At 44.0% G+C, this 24,753-nt stretch overlaps 2 protein-coding genes across 3 annotated transcripts in view; both read right to left on the bottom strand.

Moving 5' to 3' along the window:
- LOC112236757 overlaps positions 1-16,457 on the bottom strand; it is a 28,072-nt gene extending 11,615 nt beyond the window's left edge. Inside the window, exons 1-21 of one of the 2 annotated variants that reach the window (XM_042298478.1) lie at positions 16,219-16,457; positions 15,940-15,996; positions 15,651-15,770; positions 15,111-15,182; positions 14,923-15,024; positions 14,481-14,799; positions 14,206-14,405; positions 13,603-14,027; positions 12,915-13,069; positions 12,234-12,451; positions 7,318-7,457; positions 7,046-7,156; positions 6,670-6,831; positions 6,323-6,446; positions 5,870-6,073; positions 4,188-4,535; positions 3,086-3,612; positions 2,788-2,927; positions 2,491-2,619; positions 2,040-2,374; positions 1,813-1,946 (exon numbers count right to left, since the gene is read on the bottom strand). In XM_042298478.1, the coding sequence (XP_042154412.1) occupies positions 1,813-1,946; positions 2,040-2,374; positions 2,491-2,619; positions 2,788-2,927; positions 3,086-3,612; positions 4,188-4,535; positions 5,870-6,073; positions 6,323-6,446; positions 6,670-6,831; positions 7,046-7,156; positions 7,318-7,457; positions 12,234-12,451; positions 12,915-13,069; positions 13,603-14,027; positions 14,206-14,405; positions 14,481-14,799; positions 14,923-15,024; positions 15,111-15,182; positions 15,651-15,770; positions 15,940-15,996; positions 16,219-16,329 (4,133 nt within the window). In that variant the 5' untranslated portion in view covers positions 16,330-16,457. The remainder of the gene's footprint in view (positions 1-1,812; positions 1,947-2,039; positions 2,375-2,490; positions 2,620-2,787; positions 2,928-3,085; positions 3,613-4,187; positions 4,536-5,869; positions 6,074-6,322; positions 6,447-6,669; positions 6,832-7,045; positions 7,157-7,317; positions 7,458-12,233; positions 12,452-12,914; positions 13,070-13,602; positions 14,028-14,205; positions 14,406-14,480; positions 14,800-14,922; positions 15,025-15,110; positions 15,183-15,650; positions 15,771-15,939; positions 15,997-16,218) is intronic. The other variant, XM_042298479.1, reaches the window with a different exon arrangement.
- Positions 16,458-16,904: 447 nt separating this feature from the next.
- On the bottom strand, positions 16,905-23,778 carry rwdd (RWD domain containing 4). Its single transcript, XM_024405372.2, has 8 exons — positions 23,549-23,778; positions 21,726-21,806; positions 19,691-19,800; positions 18,977-19,127; positions 18,407-18,506; positions 18,238-18,287; positions 17,884-17,886; positions 16,905-17,773 (listed from the first exon to the last, which is right to left on the bottom strand). The coding sequence occupies exons 1-8, from the start codon at positions 23,570-23,572 to the stop codon at positions 17,741-17,743; spliced, it is 552 nt and encodes a 183-aa protein (XP_024261140.2). The 5' UTR covers positions 23,573-23,778; the 3' UTR covers positions 16,905-17,740.
- Between the last annotated feature and the right edge of the window lie 975 nt (positions 23,779-24,753).

Here is a 24,753-nt window from a genome sequence, read left to right as displayed (position 1 = left end):
AATGGCTTAAGGACAACAAAGTCAAGTTATTGGAGTGGCCATCACAAAGCCCTGATCTCAATCCTATAGAAAATATGTGGGCAAAACTGAAAAAGCTTGTGAGAGCAAGGAGGCCTACAAACCTGACTCAGTTACACCAGCTCTGTCAGGAGGAATGGGCCACAATTCACCCAATTTATTGTGGGAAGCTTGTGGAAGGCTACACGACACGTTTGACCCAAGTTAAACAATTTAAAGGCAACTTCTGACCCACTGGGAATGTGATGAAAGAAATAAAAGCTGAAATAAATAATAATTATCTCTACTATTATTCTGACATTTCACATTTTTAAAATAAAGTGGTGATCCTAACTGACCTAAGACAGGGAATTCTTACTAGGATTAAATGTCAGGAATTGTAAAAAAAAAAAAAAAAACATTTAAATGTATTTGGCTGAAGGTGCATGTAAACTTCCGACCTCAACTGTACATAACGACTTGGGGCTGGCAAATTGTAAGTTCAGAGTCACTCGTCCCAACAGTGCATGTGTGCGGTAGAACGCTCGGGAGAGAGAGGAAGGGGGGGGGGCAGACGGTGAACAGGTCACCAGGTGGAATCCAAGCAGCAGTGCACCAGGTTATATAGATGGTAATCACCAGAAACCGAAGCCCAATGCATTATACTGCAACCATCCCACAGACAGCTTGTATTACTAACTACCTCAACGACCCAATTTGTCATTCCTTTTACATTTACACCACTCAGGTGTGAGAGGATGGATTCCACCAGCCAATCACATTATCCACGACATCCACCTCCATCCTCCCATTTAATCAAGTCATGAAATAAGATTAAGATTTTAACACTGCCTGGAAAATGTATCGTTTCGTGTGTCATGTACACATATCCTGGTGTCCAACGTTATCCGTCTATTCGACAGGGGCTTATGTGTGAAAAGCTTCTCCTAATATACAGGATTATATTTTAATAGGCACCTGAGAAGTAGTCTGTTTGAATAATTCAACAGTGTTTTCAAACCGGACCCATGAAATCTGTCAAGGTACTACGCTCGCCTGATTTCACAGCGTGTTAACAATGAGGGCATGTGATATTATTTAAGAGCCAGACCAGGAGAAGTGACACCTGTCACTAATTGGTTATTACTCTATCGCACTAAGAGACAAATCACCATTAGCCCCAATGCAAAATAAACGAAAACGAATAAGAAAGACAGAAAGCAAACAAAATATCACGAATAACGTGAAGAAAAAACTATATATTGTTTACTCTATCGACCATGGAATTTTTAAAATTCAATATTCAAGGTTGCGAGTAAAACACTGAGTCTCAATGTCCTTGAATCTCCCTATGTGTATAATTGGTTTGTTTTGTGTTTAGTTTTTTTGTGTGAACCAGTTACAGACTAGCTGTTGTCACGTACTAGCTGTTGTCACGGACTAGCTGTTGTCACGGACTAGCTGTTGTCACGGACTAGCTGTTGTCACGGACTAGCTGTTGTCACGGACTAGCTGTTGTCACGGACTAGCTGTTGTCACGGACTAGCTGTTGTCACGGACTAGCTGTTGTCACGGACTAGCTGTTGTCACGGACTAGCTGTTGTCACGGACTAGCTGTTGTCACGGACTAGCTGTTGTCACGGACTAGCTGTTGTCACGGACTAGCTGTTGTTACGGACTAGCTGTTGTCACGGACTAGCTGTTGTTACGGACTAGCTGTTGTTACGGACTAGCTGTTGTCACGGACTAGCTGTTGTCACGGACTAGCTGTTGTCACGGACTATCAGGGATCTGAATCAAGGACTAAACTCTGACCTGTAGGCGAAAAGGACATAGTCTTTGATGGAGTTGTGGGAGACCAGTACGGAATGGTCTTTATGGATGGGGTCACAGTCCAGGGTAATGTTGACACAGCACAGTAGAGAGCAGGACGAGACCAGGTCGAACACCTGAGAGGTCACAGAGAGGTCAATTAATCACCATGACAATTAGCGTTTATGTTGCTTATGTTGACGTGATAATACATTGGACTGTTGCAATACCTTCACCAGATGACTTCCATCATAGAAGGCTACCAGCAGCTGTCCGTCACACGTGGTGGTTACCACAGGAACGTCCAGAGAGTCACTCTCGGAGTAGATCACTTTCCCAGAATCCACCTCTCTGACCTGCAGACTCTGTCCCATGCGAACCACCAGGACCCTGTCCTCCAGACAGAGAGTGAGGGAGTCGCCCACCACGCCCCCCACCCCCTCCAGAGTCCTCACGGCGCGCCCCAGTTCCAGGTCCCACACCTTCAGGGTGCCGTCCCCATCGCAGGTGGCTGCCACCAGACCCCTCTGTCCCCTGGTCAGGGCCGTTACTCTGGACGTGTGACCTGGAGCAGAGCCAGAGGAAAAGGCATTCATCATGCCATTTACCTAGAATGGCATAGGATGACATAACAACTATGTCTTAATGCAACATGTCTTAACGTTTGTGATAGTTCTTTACCTGCCAGCAGGGTGTGTGGGATCTCTCCTGGGGGCACCAGGAAGCTGTAGGAGGGCACCAGGACTGGCAGAGAGGAACGGGCACACTGGGCCAGCAGGGCATGCAGGTAGCTAAACTTCTGTGGGTCACCTGGTATGAACACATTACACCGACAGAGAGCAGGCCATAACAGTTGGGAACCTCGTATCGAAGCTTTAAAAAAATGTTTTATTGTGTTGGAGGTACTTCAAACTCATCCATTTGAGACGTTGAGACACTTTATCCATCAGTGACAATTGTAAGGCAGGTGAAGTGTACCTGGAGCCACGGGGAGGTCTTCAGCAACTATCTGTCCCAGACGGCCCATAACCTGGGAGGCTAGCTGGCAGGGGTCCTGGAGCAGCACGGTCCTGGAGAGCTCCAGAGTAGCAGCCAACACCTCCATATCTACCAACTCCCTGACGGTGGGGGGAATGAAATGTGAGAGTAGAGCGGAATCAAAGAGAGAGAGAGAGAGAGAGAGAGAGAGAGAAAGAGAGAGAGGACACACATCACTTATCTCAAACATACAGAATCAAAACAGCAACTCAGACGAAGTATCTAACAGTGAACCTACTTCTCTGGCAGCACAACGCCCTTCAGGTCCTCTTGTACATGGAGCACAGACAGACCCCAGGCCTTGTGCAGCAGGAACTCATAGTTAAACACACACTCAGACAGGAAGGCCAGTATCTGGCCTGACCGAACCAGGTGGTAGGGCAGGCCATGGAGCTTTCTGAGGTTAAACACATAACTTTTCGTTGAGTCCTCCTCCAGTTTCCACGCCAGCGGCTGAAATATGTTTCTGTGTGGGCTATCCGTACCCCGGAAGTAGTCTGCGTAGTTTGCGTGTAGAAGCATGCGGGAGTCGTCCGTTTTGAGGTACCGTTTCACACACACCCTACCCAGCTCAGAGTGGGTCCAGCGGTAGACCCACGTCCCATCTGTCTCCGCCTCCGTCAGGTGACCCCCAAGGTCTCGTCTCAGCCGCGCCCACAGCACGCACGGCACCCTGGGAAGGCTGGAGGAGGAAGTGGAGGATGAATGGGAGAGCGATACTTCCTGTAGAACCTTCCCATCTCTCCCCAGAAGGTCCAGTAGCTCCTAATGATCATAATAATAACAATAACTATAATAACAATCATAATTACAATAGCAACTATAATAATAACAACAACAACTATAAGAATAGTTAGAATAATAATAATAATAATAACTATAAAAATAAATATAATAATAACAAATATAATAATAACTATAATACAATATATAATAATAACAATAATAATAACAATCATAATAATAATAATAATAAACTATAATAATATAAATAATAATAGCAATAATAAAAATAAAAATAATAATAATAACAGCAACAATAATAACTATAATAATAAACTATAATAATATAAATAATAATAGCAATTATAAAAATAATAATAACAATAATAATAACAATAATAATAGAAATTATAACAACAACAACAATAATAAATGTAGAATAGAATAGCTTTATTTTTCTCAAGAGAATTTCCGATTTGAAATTCAAATCCCAGTACATGAGGTACAATTCAAGACAATGTCCAGCTGTGTTATTGGTCTGGCTCTCTATTTCCGTTGTTATTCCATGTGCTCACAGCTCTTTACATTCTCCTTCACTACCAATGTGTTTCACCCACCTCTTCCGTGACGCCACCTCTGGAGAGCGATATAACCGCGGCGGCCCGTCCCACCAGCTGCTCCCCGTGGGTCCTCTCCAAGCAAGCCAGCAGGCCTACGTAGAGCCCTTCCAGGTCGGGTGGGAGGCCTAGGCTGCCCTGGGGGGAGAAGGAGCTCCAGAGGACAGACTCAGCATAGACAACCTCCAGGTAGAGAGGGGAGGGACAGGAAAGGCAAGCCTGGAGGAGAAGCTGCCACTGCCAGTCCTGGAGCCTGCGGTGGTCAGTCTGGAGTTTATGTTTTAGAGCCTTGGTGATGTCATCAGGACTGAGGGGTGGTAGGGACAGGACAGTGGGCTGGGCTGACTTCTAGAAAGGGAAGGGAAAAACTGAGAATTTCATAATCAGTTTGATACTAGCATAACGACAGACGGTTTTAGATAGAACATGTTCCTGAACGGCACCGGTCTGGATGTCTCACATACAGTAACTTAGCAACAAGCAGGCCCCGCCCACCTGAGAATCTCGCCTTATCAGCCGTCTATTTCCTGTGTTTGAGAGGTGCAAAATCCACTTGTCACTTAAATCTCGCTGGATCGATCGCTTTCATTTTACTCTGGCGACTCTTCCCACTCTTGCTTGTGCCATTCCTTTTTTCCCCCATTAATGTGACGACCACGGAAACGTTTGTAATGACCAATCAAACACACCCCGGTTATGGCGCCGAAATGGACTCAATGGAATACAATGGTTTTCCGTTGCATCTATGAGAACGCCAACGCTTGGTCGGGGATTTAACGTCTCGACACTTTTACATCACAAGAAGTAGAAGAAAGATATCTTCATTTAGGTGGGGTGTTGATTTATTTATTTTTTTAGCAATTCAAAATGTTTTTTAATACAGTTGAAATGTTTACAAATTAGATGCACTGAAATTAAATTATAGTTTCATTATAGTGATATTATGTCTGATCTCACAAACAATGTAAAGTATGTACAAATACTGCAGGTGTAATCTATTTTAAATTGCGTGGGTATTCTTCTCTTGACACACTTGTTGAATTATGCAAGAGAACGTGACAACTACAGTAATGAATCATTAATGAGACAGTCTAGACAGCTCAGTTTATGATTACAGATAGGCCCTAGACAAAGGAAGTGTTTGGCAGTTGAAGTTCTGTTCCACCCCTTTATGTTAATATATTAATTTATGCAAATATACCCAGTGAAGATGAGGCACAGATCCTATTTCCTAATATTTTTTTTTAAATATCTGATATACAAATATAGTATATATATATATATAGTATATATATATATATATATATATATATATATATATATATATATATATATATATATATATATATATATATATATGAGTGCTTTATAAAGAAAAGAAAATGTGACATTTTACAATATATTGATTATCTGACTTTCCACCAAAATTACTGAATTTTGCCATTATTTTGCCAATACAATGTTTATGTGAAATAATTGATGAATTTAAACAACTAAATATTTGGAGTATCTTCAACCATTGTGCAACTGTTGCATTTTATCACAATTGTATTTGAAACATTTTAACGACCGTTGCCACAGTTCCTCCAGATTAGAAAGTGACACGAGATATAGGTGGGAAACGCCTAAGTAATGGTAGGATAAACACTGTTGTACAGTATCTTTTGTCAACCTGCCCTGACCTGCAGGATGTGGGCGCAGGCAGAGTCTGTGGTGGCAGACAGGATGAGGTGGACGTGTGGGGGGAGAGGTGTAGACAGCCAGGAGAGGTCTGCTCCGTGCTCCTCGGAGAGAGCATCTATCCCGTCCAGCACAAGGATTACGGGGCTGTCCGCCCTCACCTGACCAAGAAGGGAGTGGAACTCATTCACCAAATGAGGGAGACCCTGGGTTGAATGGGACACAGAATGATATTGGTCATTTAATGTTTGTATTCAATGTGTTTTCATGTTTGTACCTAATTTTTTGGTCTAAATACCACATAACTTTTGTGGTATAAAATGACAAAATGTGGTTTCGGGGGGTGAAGTATCCCTTTACCTTCTTATCTATTCTATCAAGACAGCATTCATACTCTTCTATATGGGAATGGCATTGGTTGGAATAAGATGATAGATAGGTATAGAGGTAGCTACCTCAGAGAGTTCAGTGTGATGGCTGTAGGTCTCAGCCAGCTGAACGCACAGGTTCTGGAGAACCAGACGCACATTCCTGCTCTCCCCCGTCAGACCCACGAAACACACCAGCACCTTCACAGCTCTGAGAGGGAGAACATGCAAGTCCAGTTTGTGAGCACTAGAGTCCTTCATATACACTCTGTCACAGGAATAGTATGGTTTGCTTATCACCAAGCAGTATGGATTCCAGAGAGCGCTTCCAATTCTCGATTTAGGATCATATCATATTCTTAAACTGAAATAAGTGCATAATACCTTGACATTTCCCAAACATTTCCCATTGATGTCATGGAGCCACGCCTCACCCAGTAATCCAGGAGGGGGCGAGGTGTGCCAGTCTGGCCATGGTGGTGCTCTTGCCCCAGCCAGGGGGACCCAGTAGGAGGATAGGTCTGAGAGAAGACCCTTCCTCCACGGCCCTCCTCATCTCACCCAGGAAGCCATCTCTCAACACATGGTGATTTTCCCTGGAGAGAGACTAGTCATGAGGATATCAAACCACTTTGAAGCTAGCCTGGTTTGAGATCTGTTTGCCTTCTCTTGCCAGCTCGTATGGTGCCATATCTGGCAATGACAATTGGACCATAGGAGTTGGCACAAACATACAGTGTCTGAAACCAGGCAACTTAGAAGCATGCAGGTGGCCATTCTAAATTGAAGAACACCAAACCAGAGACTTACAGAGTGTGTCCGTGGTTAACATGGCGATGGATCTCCTCCTGTATCCTCATTCTAGATGCTTCTCTCCGTCTGATGTCAAAGGAGCCTTTGGCTTTGTTCCCCTTCATGACTCTGGAGTAGGGGGACAGCCCAACTCAACATTTATGCCATCAGTCGAGTGTTACGCAATAATATCGGAGGGCCAACATAATGACAGATAACCATGTAACCGTGTCCTATAGTTCCAACATACTTTATGACATGTGTTATGCATTTATTTATTTCTCTCTCACTTGTTCAGAGAGTTGATGACAGTCCTCTGGAAGTGAGAGGAGATGTGTTCTGTGTAGAACTGTTGGGATCGGTTATGTTTGGGGTTCAGGCCATTCCTTCCCCAGTCCACGTTACGCTCATAGATGTTGGTGTGGCGCAACTTAATGAGGGAAGAAAGGGCAATGTGTCAGTGGAGGATCCTCGAAGGAGGAAGGGGAGAACCATCTTCCTCAGTGAATAAAATAAAATAAAAATTGTGAAACATTTTCAAAGTTATGCTTTTTAGATAAAACTATACTAAGTAAATTCACGTCACCAAATAATTGATTAAATACACTGTTTTGCTATACAAGTCTACAGTAGCACCATGGTGTAGCTGGAGGACAGCTAGCCTCCGTCCTCCTCTGGGTCCATTGACTTCAATACACAACCTAGGAGGTTCATGGTTCTCGCCTCTTTCCATAGACTTACACAGTAATTATGACAACTTCAGGAGGAAGTCCTCTAACCTATCAGAGCTCTTACCGCATGAACTGACATGCTGTCCACCCGATCAAATGATCAGAGAATGAATCTAGTACTGAAAGCATAAGCTACAGCTAGCTAGCACTGCAGTGCATAACATTTGGTGAGTAGTTGACTCAAAGAGAGAAAGACAATAGTTGAACAGTTTTGAACAAATTATTTCTTCAAAAATGAATAAGAAGCAAGAGCGGGAGAGAGAGAGAGAGAGAGAGAGCAAGAGAGAGCTAGCTATAGCTCACTTTCACTTACTTAGCGAGCGAATGTAGCTAGTTTAGCCTATGCAAATACCAGGCTCAAACAGAGAAAGATGCTATGTTAGCTAACAGGCTATGGTTATCCAATACTGGAACTCTTCCAAGTCAAGGTACTGCAAGGCAGTATTAAATGTGTCTCTGTCGGCCTCCTTGATTACTAAAATGTTTCTCTCGACCTGAGCTGTGCACCTATGTTGTAAACTAACTCATAGGCTAGGTTGTAGCAACCATCATTGGATGGGTATAGGACAAATTCAAGTATCATGTAGTAGCCTAAACCTGATGATGTTACATTGAACTGGGTGAATGGAGTATGAATGACAATCATCCAATATGCCGTAGTAGAATTTTGCATCCTGTAGCACAAACTCCAAAAAGTTCTGGGACACTGTAAAGTCCATGGAGAATAAGAGCACCTCCTCCCAGCTGCCCACTGCACTGAGGCTAGGAAACACTGTCTACGATAATTGAGAATTTCAATAAGCATTTTTCTACGGCTGGCCAACTGTACCTTCTCCACTATGCAATCTAGTTTCCGAGCATGGGTCATGGGCTGGATGCAACCTCAGCCACACTCAAGGTCCTAAACGACATCATAACCGCCATCGATAAAAGACAATACTGTGCAGCCGTATTCATCGACCTGGACAAGGCTTTCGACTCTGTCAATCACCACATTCTTATTGGCAGACTCAACAGCCTTGGTTTCTCAAATGACTGCCTCGCCTGGTTCACCAACTACTTCTCTGACAGTGACAGTTCAGTGTGTCAAATCGGAGGGCCTGTTGTCCGGACCTCTGGCAGTCTCTATGGGGTGCCACAGGGTTCAATTCTCGGGCCGACTCTTTTCTTTGTATACATCAATGATGTCGGTCTTGCTGTTGGTGAGTCTCTGATCCACCTCTACACAGACGACACCATTCTGTATACTTCTGGCCCTTCTTTGGAAACTGTGTTCACAAACCTCCAAACGAGCTTCAATGCCATACAACACTCCTTCCGTGGCCTCCAACTGCTCTTAAACGCAGGGTAAACTAAATGCATGCTCTTCAAACGATCGCTGCCCGCACCCACCCACCCACCCATCTAGCATCACTACTCTGGACGGTTCTGACTTAGAATATGTGGACAACTACAAATACCTAGCTGTCTGGTTAGACTGTAAACTCTCCTTCCAGACTCACATTAAGCATCTCCAATCCAAAATTAAATCTAGAATCGGCTTCCTATTTTGCAACAAAGCCCCCTTCACTCATGCTGCCAAACATAACCTCGTACAACTGACTATCCTACCGATCCTTGACTTCGGCGATGTCATTTACAAAATAGCCTCCAACGCTCTACTCTGCAAATTGGATGCAGTCTATCACAGTGCCATCCGTTTAGTCACCAAAGACACATATAATACCCACCACTGCGACCTGTATGCTCTCGTTGGCTGGCCCTCGCTTCATATTCGTCGCCAAAACCACTGGCTCCAGGTCATCTATAAGTCTTTGCTAGGTAAAGCCCCACCTTATCTCAGATCACTGGTCACCATAGCAGCACCCACCCATAGCACACACTCCAGCAGGTATATTTCACTGGTCATCCCCAAAGCCAACTCCTCCTTTGGCTGCCTCTCCTTCCAGTTTTCTGCTGCCAATGACTGGAACTAATTGTAAAAATCACTGAAGCTAGAGTCTTATATCTCCCTCACTAACTTTAAGCATCAGCTGTCAGAGCAGCTTACTGATCATTGCACCTGTACACAGCCCATCTATAAATAGCACACCCAACTACCTCATCCCCATATTGATCATCCCCATGATCTCTCTTTTGAAGAACATATCAAGACCATTTCAAGGACAGCTTTTTTCCATCTACATAACATTGCAAAAATCAGAAACTTTCTGTCCAAAAATGATGCAGAAAAATGAATCCATGCTTTTGTCACTTCTAGGTTAGACTACTGCAATGCTCTACTTTCCGGCTACCCGGATAAAGCACTAAATAAACTTCAGTTAGTACTAAATACGGCTGCTCGAATTCTGACTAGAACCAAAAATTTGATCATATTGCTCCAGTGCTAGCCTCTCTACACTGGCTTCCTGTCAAAGCAAGGGCTGATTTCAAGGTTTTACTGCTAACCTACAAAGCATTACATGGGCTTGCTCCTACCTATCTCTCTGATTTGGTCCTGCCGTACATACCTACACGTACGCTACGGTCACAAGACGCAGGCCTCCTAATTGTCCCTAGAATTTCTAAGCAAACAGCTGGAGGCAGGGCTTTCTCCTATAGAGCTCCATTTTTATGGAACGGTCTGCCTACCCATGTCAGAGACGCAAACTCGGTCTCAACCTTTAAGTCCTTACTGAAGACTTATCTCTTCAGTGGGTCATATGATTGAGTGTAGTCTGGCCCAGGAGTGGGAAGGTGAACGGAAAGGCTCTGCAGCAACGAACCGCCCTTGCTGTCTCTGCCTGGCCGGTTCCCCTCTTCCCACTGGGATTCTCTGCCTCTAACCCTATTACAGGGGCTGAGTCACTGGCTTACTGGGGCTCTCTCTTGCCGTCCCTGGAAGAGGTGCGTCACCTGAGTGGGTTGATTCACTGATGTGGTCATCCTGTCTGGGATGGCAGCCCCCCTTGGGATGTGCCATGGCGGAGTTCTTTGTGGTCTATACTCAGCCTTGTCTCAGGATGGTAAGTTGGTGGTTGAAGATATCCCTCTAGTGGTGTGGGGGCTGTGCTTTGGCAAAGTGGGTGGGGTTATATCCTTCCTGTTTGGCCCTGTCTGGGGGTGTCCTCGGATGGGGCCACAGTGTCTCCTGACCCCTCCTGTCTCAGCCTCCAGTATTTATGCTGCAGTAGTTAATGTGTCGGGGGGCTAGGGTCAGTTTGTTATATCTGGAGTACCTCTCCTGTCCTATTCGGTGTCCTGTGTGAATCTAAGTGTGCGTTCTCTAATTCTCTCTCTCTCTCTCTCTCTCTCTCGGAGGACCTGAGCCCTAGGACCATGCCCCAGGACTACCTGACATGATGACTCCTTGCTGTCCCCAGTCCACCTGGCCGTGCTGCTGCTCCAGTTTCAACTGTTCTGCCTTATTATTATTCGACCATGCTGGTCATTTATGAACATTTGAACATCTTGGCCATGTTCTGTTATAATCTCCACCCGGCACAGCCAGAAGAGGACTGGCCACCCCACATATGCTCTCTCTAATTCTCTCTTTCTTTCTCTCTCTCGGAGGACCTGAGCCCTAGGACCATGCCCCAGGACTACCTGACATGATGACTCCTTGCTGTCCCCAGTCCACCTGACCGTGCTGCTGCTCCAGTTTCAACTGTTCTGCCTTATTATTATTCGACCATGCTGGTCATTTATGAACATTTGAACATCTTGGCCATGTTCTGTTATAATCTCCACCCGGCACAGCCAGAAGAGGACTGGCCACCCCACATAGCCTAGTTCCTCTCTAGGTTTCGGCCTTTCTAGGGAGTTTTTCCTAGCCACCGTGCTTCTACACCTGCATTGCTTGCTGTTTGGGGTTTTAGGCTGGGTTTCTGTACAGCACTTTGAGATATCAGCTGATGTACGAAGGGCTATATAAATACATTTGATTTGATTTGATATTGTTATTTATTTGTTTTGTTCCTTTGCACCCCAGTATCTCTACTTGCACATTCATATTCTGTACTTCTATCATTCCAGTGTTTAATTGCTAAATTGTAATTATTTCGCCACTATGGCCTATTTATTGCCTTTACCTCCCTAATCTTACCTCATTTGCACTCACTGTATATAGACTTTTTCTATTGTATTATTGACTGTACGTTTGTTTATCTCATGTGTAACTCTGTTGTTTGTGTCGCACTGCTTTGCTTTATCTTGGCCAGGTCGCAGTTGTAAATGAGAACTTGTTCTCAACTAGCCAGCTTAAATAATGGTGAAATAAAAAAAATATAAAACAATTGAAATAAGGCCATGCTCATATAAACAATTAAAATCCTCCTTCATCTTAAACGGCATCGACCGCCACTGCAATGCAGATATCGATGAGCAGTGTTACTCTGTGAAAGTATGGAACAAAATGAATGCTTTCATTCGGACTTTGTATCATGCTCTCTCCTTTATGCTCTCTCGCACACACACACACACACACACACACTTACCTTTTTGTGAACGCGATCCATGAAGCCCTGGTGTGCTGCATTCAGAGTGTGGTTGACCTGCGGTCGACCTTCCAGCAAGTCGATGTAGTGGGCAGCGTGTTCGTTCCTCAGGCTGTAGTGGAGGTCAGGGATGACCCTCTTATAGCAGTGGCAGTGTTCCTCTGGAGGGGCCTTGGCTCCTAGTGACTGGAGGCCCTGCTCTACCTCCCAGTCTAGAACTGGGTGGGGAGCAAAGTGTCAAAACCGACATGGCTAAACGCAAGGTAGACTACTTCCTGTACACTTCCTGCAAGAGGGAAATAACCTGATCCCCCTGTACACTTCCTGTAAGAGGGAAATAACCTGATCCCCCCTGTCCACTTCCTGTAAGAGGGAAATAACCTGATCCCCCTGTACACTTCCTGTAAGAGGGAAATAACCTGATCCCCCTGTACACTTCCTGCAAGAGGGAAATAACCTGATCCCCCTGTACACTTCCTGTAAGAGGGAAATAACCTGATCCCCCCTGTACACTTCCTGTAAGAGGGAAATAACCTGATCCCCCCTGTACACTTCCTGTAAGAGGGAAATAACCTGATCCCCCTGTACACTTCCTGTAAGAGGGAAATAACCTGATCCCCCTGTACACTTCCTGTAAGAGGGAAATAACATGATCCACCCCCCATACACCCCATTACAAACCTGTCCTGAGGAGGTGCGATGTCCCCTCCTCCCCTAGAGCCTCTGTCCCACTCCTCTGTAGCACCCCCCACAGGTGCAAGCATGTAGCTTGCCACGCCTTCCTCGCCTGCCTCCTCCGCTGGCCATCTCTACTCAGGAAGTCAGGCTGTTGGGTGCTACCAACACATACAGGAACTAGGTCATTTCAAGATGATTGACTAAGGAGACCTAACGACAATCCAATATGGTGAAGTGATTTAAGAGACTTGTGAATGGAATGAAAAAAAAGCTGAGAGGGAGGGTCGTTGTACTGTGAGAGTTCAATTCCCTTACGGTTTGTCTGGCTAATTTTAAATACCCTCAAACAATCACTTTCATAACAACACATGGCCTAGGGGCAAGAGCCATGGAAACCAAACAAAGCATTTCATATGCCAGTTGGGTTTGGATTCCCAATGGTTGTTGGTAACTAGTTTAGCAAGTTACACAAGCTTCAAATAAGAAACTATACTAGTGGTCCTTGTGATGGACAGTTCAACAATCCATAAAACAAACAGGTAGGACACTATGCAACAAACCCACAAAAAAAGTGCTTTACAAAATACAAATAAAAGTTGACATCAATGTGTCATGGCCAAGCTTGTGACAATCTCTCAGACTTTGAAATCAGGCATAGCAATAAGAGCAACAGTGTAATTTTATATCTTACCTCACAGGGAGTAGACGGTACACAGGAGGATCACAGTTCTCATCTAGTCTGTACCACGTCTGGAGTAGGATCAGATCCCGGTCGAAGTCTGCCCAACACCTCGTCGCTGCAGGACTTATCCGCGTCTCATCTGCATCAGAGAGGGAATTACGGGATACGGAAATCTCATCGCTCATTAACCCAGAATTTGGAGCTGGATCTCCTGAATCATGATTGTTGTTGTGTTCTGGAACAACAAAGCTGCCCGTGTCACTTCCTGTGACGATATTAGACTTGGAATCACTGATGACGTCGTCCATCTTGGGGTGTTTTTTCTTGGACATCTTCTGTCTGTCTCTCTCCACCACGTTCACGATGGCCTCAAACACCTCTCTGGAGATAGTGCTGGGCAGGGTCTGGACCTCGTACTTCTGACCAAGGAATAACTATCAAATAAAACACTAATGAATAACATCACGAATCCAGGAGTTTAGCTAGCGACTGGCAGAAGGGTCGTAAACGTGTGGGACGATATGTTGGATAAGAGATCAGTGAAAAGAAAGATTCAAAAGGAAGAGAGAAATGATTTGAATAAAAACAAATTAAACTAGAGAGATATCTCACTATGAAGTTTGGCCCCAGTGTTTTCTGACACTGTGCGAGGGCCTCCACGTGCAGCTCTGCCGTGTCGTGTCTATCTGACACAGGGTCTCCCACGCCCCAGCGCAGGTCCACCATCCTGAAGTCATAGCCCCTCTGTTTGCAGTAGAGGTACAGACGAGGGAACACAGTCTCCATCAACGCACTCCTCTCTGCCACCGTGTCTGTGTGGGGGGGGATGGGATTATGGTTGATACACATACAGAGACGAGCACACACGCTCACGCTCGCACGCTCACCTTTATATCCACCACATATGTAGATCATGAATCTCCTCTTCTTGGCACGTTCCAGGTCATCTGTTATAACTGTGAGACCTAATGAATGAGGGTCACCTCCTGTTGTCTTGACAACACCATTAGAAGATCCAGCCAATAGACATTTGACAATTTCGGGAACACTTTCAGCCCATGTGGTGACATCCTGGTTTACACAAACACGGTCCTCTTCCTCTTCCTCTTCTTCCAGTGCCACCAAACTCTGCAGCAGGTTTTGAGGAGCAGTATCCTCAGTGTCATCAAGTCCTCCATCTGGTAAGGCTTTGAAAGCTGCTTTGTCCTAACAAAAAAATAAAAAAGGAGAAAAAAAAAGCCCAAAATAAATTAAGAATGGGATCAGGTTTTTTTTCCATTATCAGATCAGAAAGGATGAATCAGCAAAGAGTTGCTTGGTCCTCCTCACCTTGAATAAATACGTCTTCTGCAGATGCAGCACATTCACCCCTTTCTCCTCTGACGGTGTGCTTTGTCCATACGACTTTACATGGCGCTGCAGAAATTGATACTGAGAGGAATGTGTGGATTTACAACATAATAATTAGATAGAACCCTTGAAAACATAAGGCGTCCAGAGGTGTGCAGACGACTTACTCTGAGGTGAGCTGTTATCTGGGACTCTGACTCCTCACTGACTTTGGTCAAAGGAATACTCCTGTCTGCTCTCTACAATATAAATACAGACTACAGTAAGCAACACATGGATGGACTATACATTGACAGGCTGAGAAACGCTGCCCTGTCGGTCTACTCCCGACACATTCATTACTATGGGACAGATGGAGATCGAATTTAAATATTGAAACAATGTTGCAAATGTCGGAGAGACAGACACCAAGGTTTATACAAATCACCTCCGTTGAAAACTAAATGTCTTGAAAGAAATGTGAGATAATGTCTAGATGCTTTTTATAGTGGAGATCAAGTTTATAAATTGCCTGGCTGAGCTGATGAGACGGTGGATTGCTCAGTCAGATGGAACAGAATAAATAGGCATTTTAACATCATAGATTTATCTGGTGGTAATTTGTGGAATAGACAACGGTTGAAATGCTGTTTTAACAAATCAGCATTCAGAATTAGACACACTCATTGTTTAAACACGTGTCACTCAAACTGGATCAATTACCTTACCTTATTGGACCTAATCTTTTTCGCTAGAATGGCATGGTCGGATCGACAGTCGGAAAAGAACATCTCCTGGAGTCTTAGGAACGTGGGAATGGTCGCTCTCTTGTTTTTGCTGTCCTGATGCTATGACGCATTACCAATGAGAAAGGAACACTGGGTGAACTGATACTAATGACGAAAATCAATGTAAATGACTTATGTAGAACAATTGAACCCTCAAATTGGGTGATAAGAGAGCAGATAATCTAATGGTGTACAGAATATTATGAGACTAGCTGGCACCTAAACTCACCCGACGCAGTGAAGTAGAGCCATTGGAAATTAGTGGAAATATTACAACTTCTTTCACCTATGAACAAAATGGAAAATTGTAGCCTAACATTACTTAATTAATCTTAATTAAGAGCTACACATTTATGTTCAGTTATAGTAAGCCATGTTAATTTAATATAAAAGCTATAAGGTGTGAGAAAAAAAAGTTATAAAATTAGTTCACATTTTTACGAAAGCTACAAGGTGTCCATAATTGCAAATTAACGCACACAGGAATAACGAAATAGTTGGAACTTACTCTCCTGGTCTTCTTTTTGGGGACAATTCCGTTATTAGAAGTCCACATTGTTCTTAATTCTAGGACAGAATCACCCATCTTCATTGGCTGTCCTGGCTCTCGCGCATTCATTTCTTATCCCGCTCGAAGCTTCAATGGCTCACCATCCACCATCACAATTCAACGCTGACCGTTTCATCTGTCCCACTGTGTTTGGAGAAGTGACAACTCCTTTGGCAGTTAGTGTTGTCCAGGGCGGAGTTCCGAGTGATGGTTCATGTTCCACTAATAGTAAGCCAACTGCGACGCACTGACCCGGTGCGTATAAACGCATAATAAACGGACGGAGTTAACAGTTCTTTACTTACACCTCGGTTTAAGAATGCGTCGGGATATTCGAAAGTAAAGTTTATTTTCCGGACATAGCTTTAATGACGTAGAAAAATAAGCTTCAGACGGGCCTCCTATTCATTACTATGTTTTCTACACTCTAGATACTATTCAGATACATCGCCATGGGAACCAAATATCATACCCCCACAACACTGGTGCAAGGGGATAAAGTATTTGGTATTCACATTAGGCCTTTTCTCTGTGTTTTTTTCCTTTATCAAAACGACAACAGAACATAAAATACACTACATTATGCCAGGGTGTATTTTTAGTTGGGAAACATGGACAAGCTAAAAATAAATATAAGAACAATATCGTAATAATCATTTTTTTATTAAAAAAAAAAAAAAAGAAAAAAGTTTCTCCAGCACGTCTCTAAATTAAAGGGACACAATATCACATATTCAGTCGTGTCCTTCATAACATGTTGAGTTTATGTTCCACACCACTGTACATCAGATACACTGAGGATCCTAAAGTCATACAGCCATTCGTTGACAGTCCTGGTAAAGCACGTTTTACAGCTCTGATGCCTAGCAACTGAACCGGTCTCAAAGTGGACAGATTTTCAATTCCCTGGCAGTGATGACAGTACATGGAAGTCTGGCTCATGGTAACAAAGAGGTCCAGATCATTCCACTTTGACAAGCATACAGTACTAGTGAAAACAGATGACACTGCCACCCCTTCACCATTCACTCACCTCGACCTATTCCGACGGCACAAATACTAGCACACACCCGTACAAGCTTTCGTTGTTTCAATGCAGCTCACGCTGCAATCCACTGTCATCACCACCGGTACAACCAAAATGAGTCACACATTTGGGGTCTCCTCCAAGCAAATGAAAACAGTTCATTAAAAATAAAAAAAGCCACATTTTAAACTCCTTCCGATATGACACTAAACCACCTGTATGTGTGACGCCCTCTCAAAACGACAGCTTTGACAACTATTGATTGTGTTCAGGTGTAGAGGGACCCCGTCTTCCCTTGGAGCGAAAAAGCGGCCATCTTGGGTGTGGTGTCTTGGGGCAGACTGGAAGGAGTCTACGGAGCAGCGGCCAGGTCAGGTGGTCTGAGTGAGGTCGGGAGACTTCACTTCCTGGTAAAAGCAGTACCAGAGACCTCTCCACCTCCTCCACGGCATTCTAGTCTTCCTCTTTACCGCCTGTTCTGCTCAACTGAAAAACGATAATATCGAGAAAAGTATTTAGAAACCACAGTAAGCTCAGATGGGGCATGTTTTTTTTAATGTATATTGGGAAATATGTCGTTTTTCCATTGTACTTACATGCTGGATGGAGTGTCATGTTCAACAAGTTGATGATGCAAGAAAGGAGAGAAATTAAAATGATGAACAATGGTGCTATTGGCAACAATGGTTCTATTGGCAACAATGGTTCTATTGGCAACAATGGTTCTATTGGCAACAATGGTTCTATTGGCAACAATGGTTCTATTGGCAACAATGGTGCCAGCGGCAACACGGGTGCCAGCGGCAACACGGGTGCCAGCGGCAACAACGGGTGCCAGCGGCAACAACGGGTGCCAGCGGCAACACGGGTTCTATCAATAGTAAGGGTGTCTTATGAAATAGGACAACAAAAACAGTCGGCACAAAATCAACTGCCGTGAACGAATATACCTTGATGACGTCAACCCAGTCCCAGCCTCTGGGGAGCTCCCCCTTGTTATCTGTTGGAACGGTAGAGTGTGAATAGCACCATTTAAATATCAATAGCCTTGACTTTTTTTTAAAAAAGAAGGTCATTTATGATGGAAAAGTAAATACTCAAGTTATTTCAGTCCCTTACCAGTTCTACATGTGATCTTTCTCTTCTGTGATTTGGTCAGCTGTTCCTTCTTCTCTTTCTTCTTGGCTGGGGCGTTGAGGTCGCTGTTGGATGTCAGTGTCTGGGGGGGAAACAGGTGACCTCTGGTTAATGAGCACAATGTGTATATAAATACTAAACCGACTTGAACGGAAAGTCCTTTTCCAAATCATTCTATTTCTGTGGTTGTGTGTGTGGTTGTGTGTTTGTGTGTGTGTGTGTGGTTGTGTGTGTGTGTGTGTGTGTTGTTGTGTGTGTGTGGTTGTTGTGGTGTGTGTGTGTGGTGTGTGTGTGTGGTTGTTGTGTGTGTGTGTGTGTGGTTGTGTGTGTGTGTGTGGTTGTGTGTGTGTGGTGAGTGTGGTTGTGGTTGTGTGTGTGTGTGGTTGTGTGTGTGTGTGTGGTTGTGTGTGTGTGGTTGTGTGGTGTGTGTGTGGGTGTGTGTGTGTGGTTGTGTGTGTGGTGTGTGTGTGTGTGTGTGTGTGGTTGTGTGTGTGGTGTGTGTGGTGTGTGTGTGTGGTTGTGTGTGTGTGGTTGTGTGTGTAACACACTGACCACGGCAGTGACCACAGCTTGGTGGTTCTCCATCAGAGCTTCCTGGTTGTCTTTGGCCCACTCGAACAGGGTGTACATCATGGCAGTGCCCAGGTTGGCCTCCACCTGCTCCTCCAACCCAGAGATGATCAGCTGCTTGGTCTCTGAAGATCTGATAAAATAATCATTTTTAGAATAAAACGCCATTTAGCTGGTGTTTTTACCCAAAAACGACTTACAGTCAAGTCTCGCGTACATACATTTTCCATAGGAGTGGCCCCAGGAGGACTCTAAAACACACAATCCTGGCATTGCAAGTGCCATGCGCTACCAAAAGAGCCACGGAGGACAGGACCAACTCAATGTAATTACCTCAGGAATTAGTTAGATAACTTTATACATTAAAGTTATTTTGTATCTTTACAGGCTCGCTGCATTGCTTTGGTGGGTCATGACCCAAACTTAGGCATATGGGGCAGCAGGGTAGCCTAGTGGTTAGAGTGTTGGACTAGTAACTGGAAGGTTGTAAGTTCAAACCCCCTGAGCTGACAAAGTACAAATCTGTCGTTCTGCCCCTGAACCCACTGTTCCTAGGCCGTCATTGAAAATAAGAATTTGTTCTTAACTGACTTGCCTAGTTAAATAAAGGTAAAAATAAATAATAATAATATGGCATGGTAGTAACATAAATGAGGCTTACCACAATAAGTTTGTACAGAGTCAACGGTGACTTACATTTTTTTGTTGAAAAAGCCATCTAGAGAAATTTCAGGTGCCATTTCAGGATACATCTCAGGCCATGAAATATCCAGAATGAACGCTTTGGAGTCATCATGTTCTCCTATCTGGAAAGGGAAGTGGTTCGGGATGTTAGACAATGTTCATTCACCTCGACAGTGTTCCCCAAACCTCTTCCTGACTACCCAGATGATTAGTAAACCAACTGAATCAGGTGAGCCTAAGAGGTTTGGGAGACAACAACCACCCGAGCCACTGCCTGTTCACCCCGCTGTCATCCAGAAGGCGAGGTCAGTACAGGTGCATCAAAGCTGGGACCAAGAGACTGAAAAACAGATTCTATCTCAAGGCCATCAGACTGTTAAACAGCCACCACTAACATTGAGTGGCTGCTGCCAACACACTGACACTGACTCAACTCCAGCCACTTTAATAATGGGAAAATGGATGAAAAATGTATCACTAGCCACTTTTATGTTAACATACCCGACATTACTCATCTCATATGTATACTGTACTCAATACCATCTACTGAATCTTGCCTATGCCGTTCTGTACCATCACTCATTCATATATCTTTATGTACATATTCTTCATTCCTTTACACTTGTGTGTATAAGGTAGTAGTTGTGAAATTGTTAGGTTAGATTACTCGTTGGTTATTACTGCATTGTCGGAACTAGAAGCACAAGCATTTTCGCTACACTCGCATTAACATCTTCTAACCATGTGTATGTGACAAATAAGATTTGATCAAATTTGATTTGATTTAGGAGAATCGCACTTTAATTTCCTTGATTCCTCTCTTTGTCTCCTACGACCTCTACTCGACTCTTTTTGAAAAAGGTCAAAAGGCGAAAAGAAAAGATTTTATAAAAGATGTTTATACATAAAAGTATATATATATATATATATATTTTTTTTTTTAAATATATTTTTGATTTAATTTTACCCCTTTTTTTCTCCCCAATTTCGTGGTATCCAATTGTTAGTAGCTACTATCTTGTCTCATAGCTACAACTCCCGTACGGGCTCGGGAGAGACGAAGGTCGAAAGCCACGCGCCCTCCGATACACAACCCAACCAAGCCGCACTGCTTAACACAGCGCGCATCCCAACCCGGAAGCCAGCTGCGGTTACGACAGAGCCTGGGCGCGAACCCAGAGTCTCTAGTGGCACAGCTGGCGCTGCAGTACAACGCCCTTCACCACTTCACCAACCGGGAGGCTAAAAGTATATATTTTTAAAGTAGTTTATCATTTTTAAATCTGTGAATGCTTTTTTCACCCAACAACAGCTGGTTTAAAGGAGATGTGGCTGATTTAAATTCATCAGCAGTAAGATATTCCTGAGCATCCCCTGCCATAGGATAAATAAATACTAAATAAAACTCCTCCTGCCGCCTATTAACAAACTGACAATCTCCGAGATATGGCCCCACCTTATCCGTTTCCGGATCACGTAGGAGAAGAGGATGGACCACAGACAGAAGGGGTAACCCAGACATGTCACTGGGGCTATAAAACTGAAGCATCCATTTAGAACCATTTTCTCACCACCAAATATGGTAGTGAGAGGAAGTCCAGTCGAGAGGTAGTTGGAGAGGATGGAACTGTGTTAAACTGGGCCGACATTCTGCACACTCATCGATTAAACATCTGATCTCAATACATGTTTCTGTTCCCAAAACAGTTACAAACACAGTGCACTAAGTGTTATAGACTTGAGGCTTTGCTAAAGTTCAAATATATATTTAAAATTGTGTCGTTTAGAAGGAGTGCAAGGTCGAATCGAGTTGGTGCACATGCCTACTTCAGAGGAGGAGTTCCCCAATGGAAATATGCTACAACGCACCAACAGGATGTCACGATCTCCTGCATGGCTTTGCCCACCTCCTTGCTTGTTGTAACCACTACGCTTCATTTCCTACCACTATATGACAAAGATGAACTCTCTTTGGACAGATGTTTTCCCAATTGAGAATCTCACCTCTACAAATTCTGCACCACATCCCATTCAACAAGCTACTCACCCTAAACTGAAATGAAACCGGGCTGACTTCCTTGAAGCACTCGTCCCCCTCGTATATAGAACGGAGGGCTTCTAACTCCATCTGGAACAGTAACCAAAGTGAGAGAGAGAGAAGACAGAGACCAAGACAGAGAGAGAGACCAAGACAGAGAGAGAGATAGAGAAGACAGACAGAGAGAGAGAGAGGTTATTCATTGATGCTGGATAAAAGACGGTAGGTAGCTAGATAATATATAGAACAAAAACATAAAATGCAACAATTTCAAAGATTTTACTGAGTTGCAGTTCATAAGTTCATTAGGCCCTAATCTATGGATTTCACACTACTGATAATACAGGTATGCATCTGTTCGTCACAGATACCTTTAAAAAAAGGTAGGGGGGTGGATCAGAAAACCCATCAGTATCTGGTGTGCCTCATGCAGCGCGACATCTCCTTCTCATATAGTTGATTCAGGCTGTTGATTGTGGCCTGTGGAATGTTGTCCCACTCCTCCTCAATGGCTGTGCGAAGTTGCTGGGTATTGGCGGGAACTGGAACACGCTGTCGTATGACATGTCTGGTGAGTATGTAGGCCATGGAAGAACTGGGACATTTTCAGCTTCCAGGAGTTGTGTACAGATCCTTGCGACATGGGGCCGTGCATTATCATGAGGTGATGGCGGCGGATAAATGGCACGACAACGGGCCTCGGGATCACATCACGGTATCTCTGTGCATTAAAATTGACATTCATGGGGCACTCTGTTCACAACGTTGACATGAGCAAACCGCTCTCCCACACAACGCCATGTCTGCCATCTGCCCGGTACAGTTGAAACCCGGGAATCATCCGTGGAGAACACACTTCTCCAGCGTGCCAGCGTGCTTGGAGCATTGGCCCACAGAAGTCGGTTACGACGGCAATCTGCAGTCAGGTCCAGACCCTGGTGAGGACGACGAGCACGCAGATGAGCTTCCCCGAGACGGTTTCTGACGTAATTATTTGGTGGTGCTAACCTACAGTTTCATCATCTGTCCAGGTGGCTGGTCTCTGATGATCCCGCAGGTGAAGAAGCCGGATGTGGAAGTTCTGGGTTGGCGTGGTTACAGGTGGTCTGTGGTTGTGAGGCCGATTGGACATACTGCCAAATACTCTAAAACAATGTGGGAGGCGGTTCATGGTAGAGAAACTAACATTCAATTATCTGGCAACAGCACTGGAATCCTGCAATCAGCATACCAATTGCAAGCTCCCTCAAAACTTGAGACATCTGTTGTGTTGTGTGACAAAACTTCACCTTTTAGAGTGGCCTTTTATTGTCCCCAGCATAAGGTGCACCTGTGTAATGATCATGCTGTTTAATCAAATTGTTGATCGATAACTGTCAGGCGGATGGATTATCTTGGCAAAGGAGAAATGCTTACTAACAAGGATGTAAACAAATTTGTGCACATTTGAGAGAAATAAGCTTTTTGTGCGTATGGAAAATATCTGGGACATTTTATTTCAGCTCATGAAACATCGGACCAACACTTTTCATGTTGGGTTCATATTTTTTGTTCAATATAAATACGTTAGCTATCTAAGGAGATTCAGTGCACCGACTCACACTACTCAGAGCTATCGTTGGCTAACTGGTGGTGTGGCTAAAACTATCCTAGTTCTTCAGTTAGCTAACTAGACAAACTAGCCCAAGCATCCACTGACTACGGTAATGCTAGTACTTTGTTCATGAAACTTTGTTTTTTGTCGAAAACTGTTAACAGTTCAGCCTTCGTACATCACTGCTAGCCAGCTCTGTTAGCTAACTAGCGCGCTGTTTAGCATCACCAGATATTACCTCTTGATCCTCGTTGGCAGTCATGATTTCTTTCTTTCAGGTGACGCTAAACAATGTAGTCAAATATGTCTAGCTAACAGTACAAAATATGAAAAGTGCAGAGTTAACGTGTCATGTCTGTGATTAAAAAAAATATATATATAGCTAGTTTATAAATGTAGCAACGTATCTAGTTGATCCAACGTCAGACGTGACCCATGATGTGCTTCGCATTTTACGCATGCGCAATGTCTCTGACCTTTGAACCCGACCACTCTTGCAGATACTGCAATGCTTTTTTGTGGCCACAGGAGGGTGTCTGGAACTAAGATGTCCTAAATATACTCAACAAAAATATAAACGGAACTTGTAAAGTGTTGGTTTGATGAGCTGAAATAAAAGATACCAGATATTTTTCCATACGCACAAAAAGCTTTTTTCTCTCAAATTATGTGCACATAATTTGTTTACATCCCTGTTAGTAAGCATTTCTCCTTTGCCAAGATAATCCATCCACCTGACAGGTGTGGCATATCAAGAAGCTGATTAAACAGCATGATCATTGCACTGGTGCACCTTGTGCTGGGGACAATAAAAGCCCACTATAAAATGTGCAGTTTTGTCACACAACACAATGCCACAGATTTTCTGAGGGGGCGTGCAATTGGCATGCTGACTGCAGGAATGTCCACCAGAGCTGATGCCAGAGAATTGAATGTTAATGTCTCTACCATAAGCTGCCTCCAATGTCATTTTAGAGAATTTGGCAGTATGTCCAACTTGCCTCACAACCACAGACCACCTGTAATCACGCCAGTCCAGGACCTCCACATCTGTCTTATTCACTTGCGGAATCATCTGAGACCAGCCACCTGGACAGCTGATGAAACTGAGGAGTATTTCGGTCTTTTGTGGGGAAAAACAAATTCTAATTGGCTGGGCCTGGCTGCCCTCCCAGGCCCATCCAGGGCTGCGCCCCTACTCAGTCATGTGAAAGCCATAGATTAAGGCCTCAATGAATTTATTTCAATTGTACTGATGTCCTTATATGAGCTATAACTCAGTAAAATTGTTGTTGCATGTTGCGTTTATATTTTATATTTTTGTTCATTTCATTTTCTCTTTAGAAATAGGCAGACTGGTATGGAACTTGGTACTCACCAAACAAACATTAATCTGGTACAGTATCTATTGTTGAATCGAAAGTACCATATCGCTCATCGTGA

This window comes from Oncorhynchus tshawytscha, linkage group LG15, assembly GCF_018296145.1.
Source record: "Oncorhynchus tshawytscha isolate Ot180627B linkage group LG15, Otsh_v2.0, whole genome shotgun sequence".
Lineage (NCBI taxonomy): Eukaryota > Metazoa > Chordata > Actinopteri > Salmoniformes > Salmonidae > Oncorhynchus > Oncorhynchus tshawytscha.
This window is presented reverse-complemented; position numbering and strand designations above follow the sequence as displayed.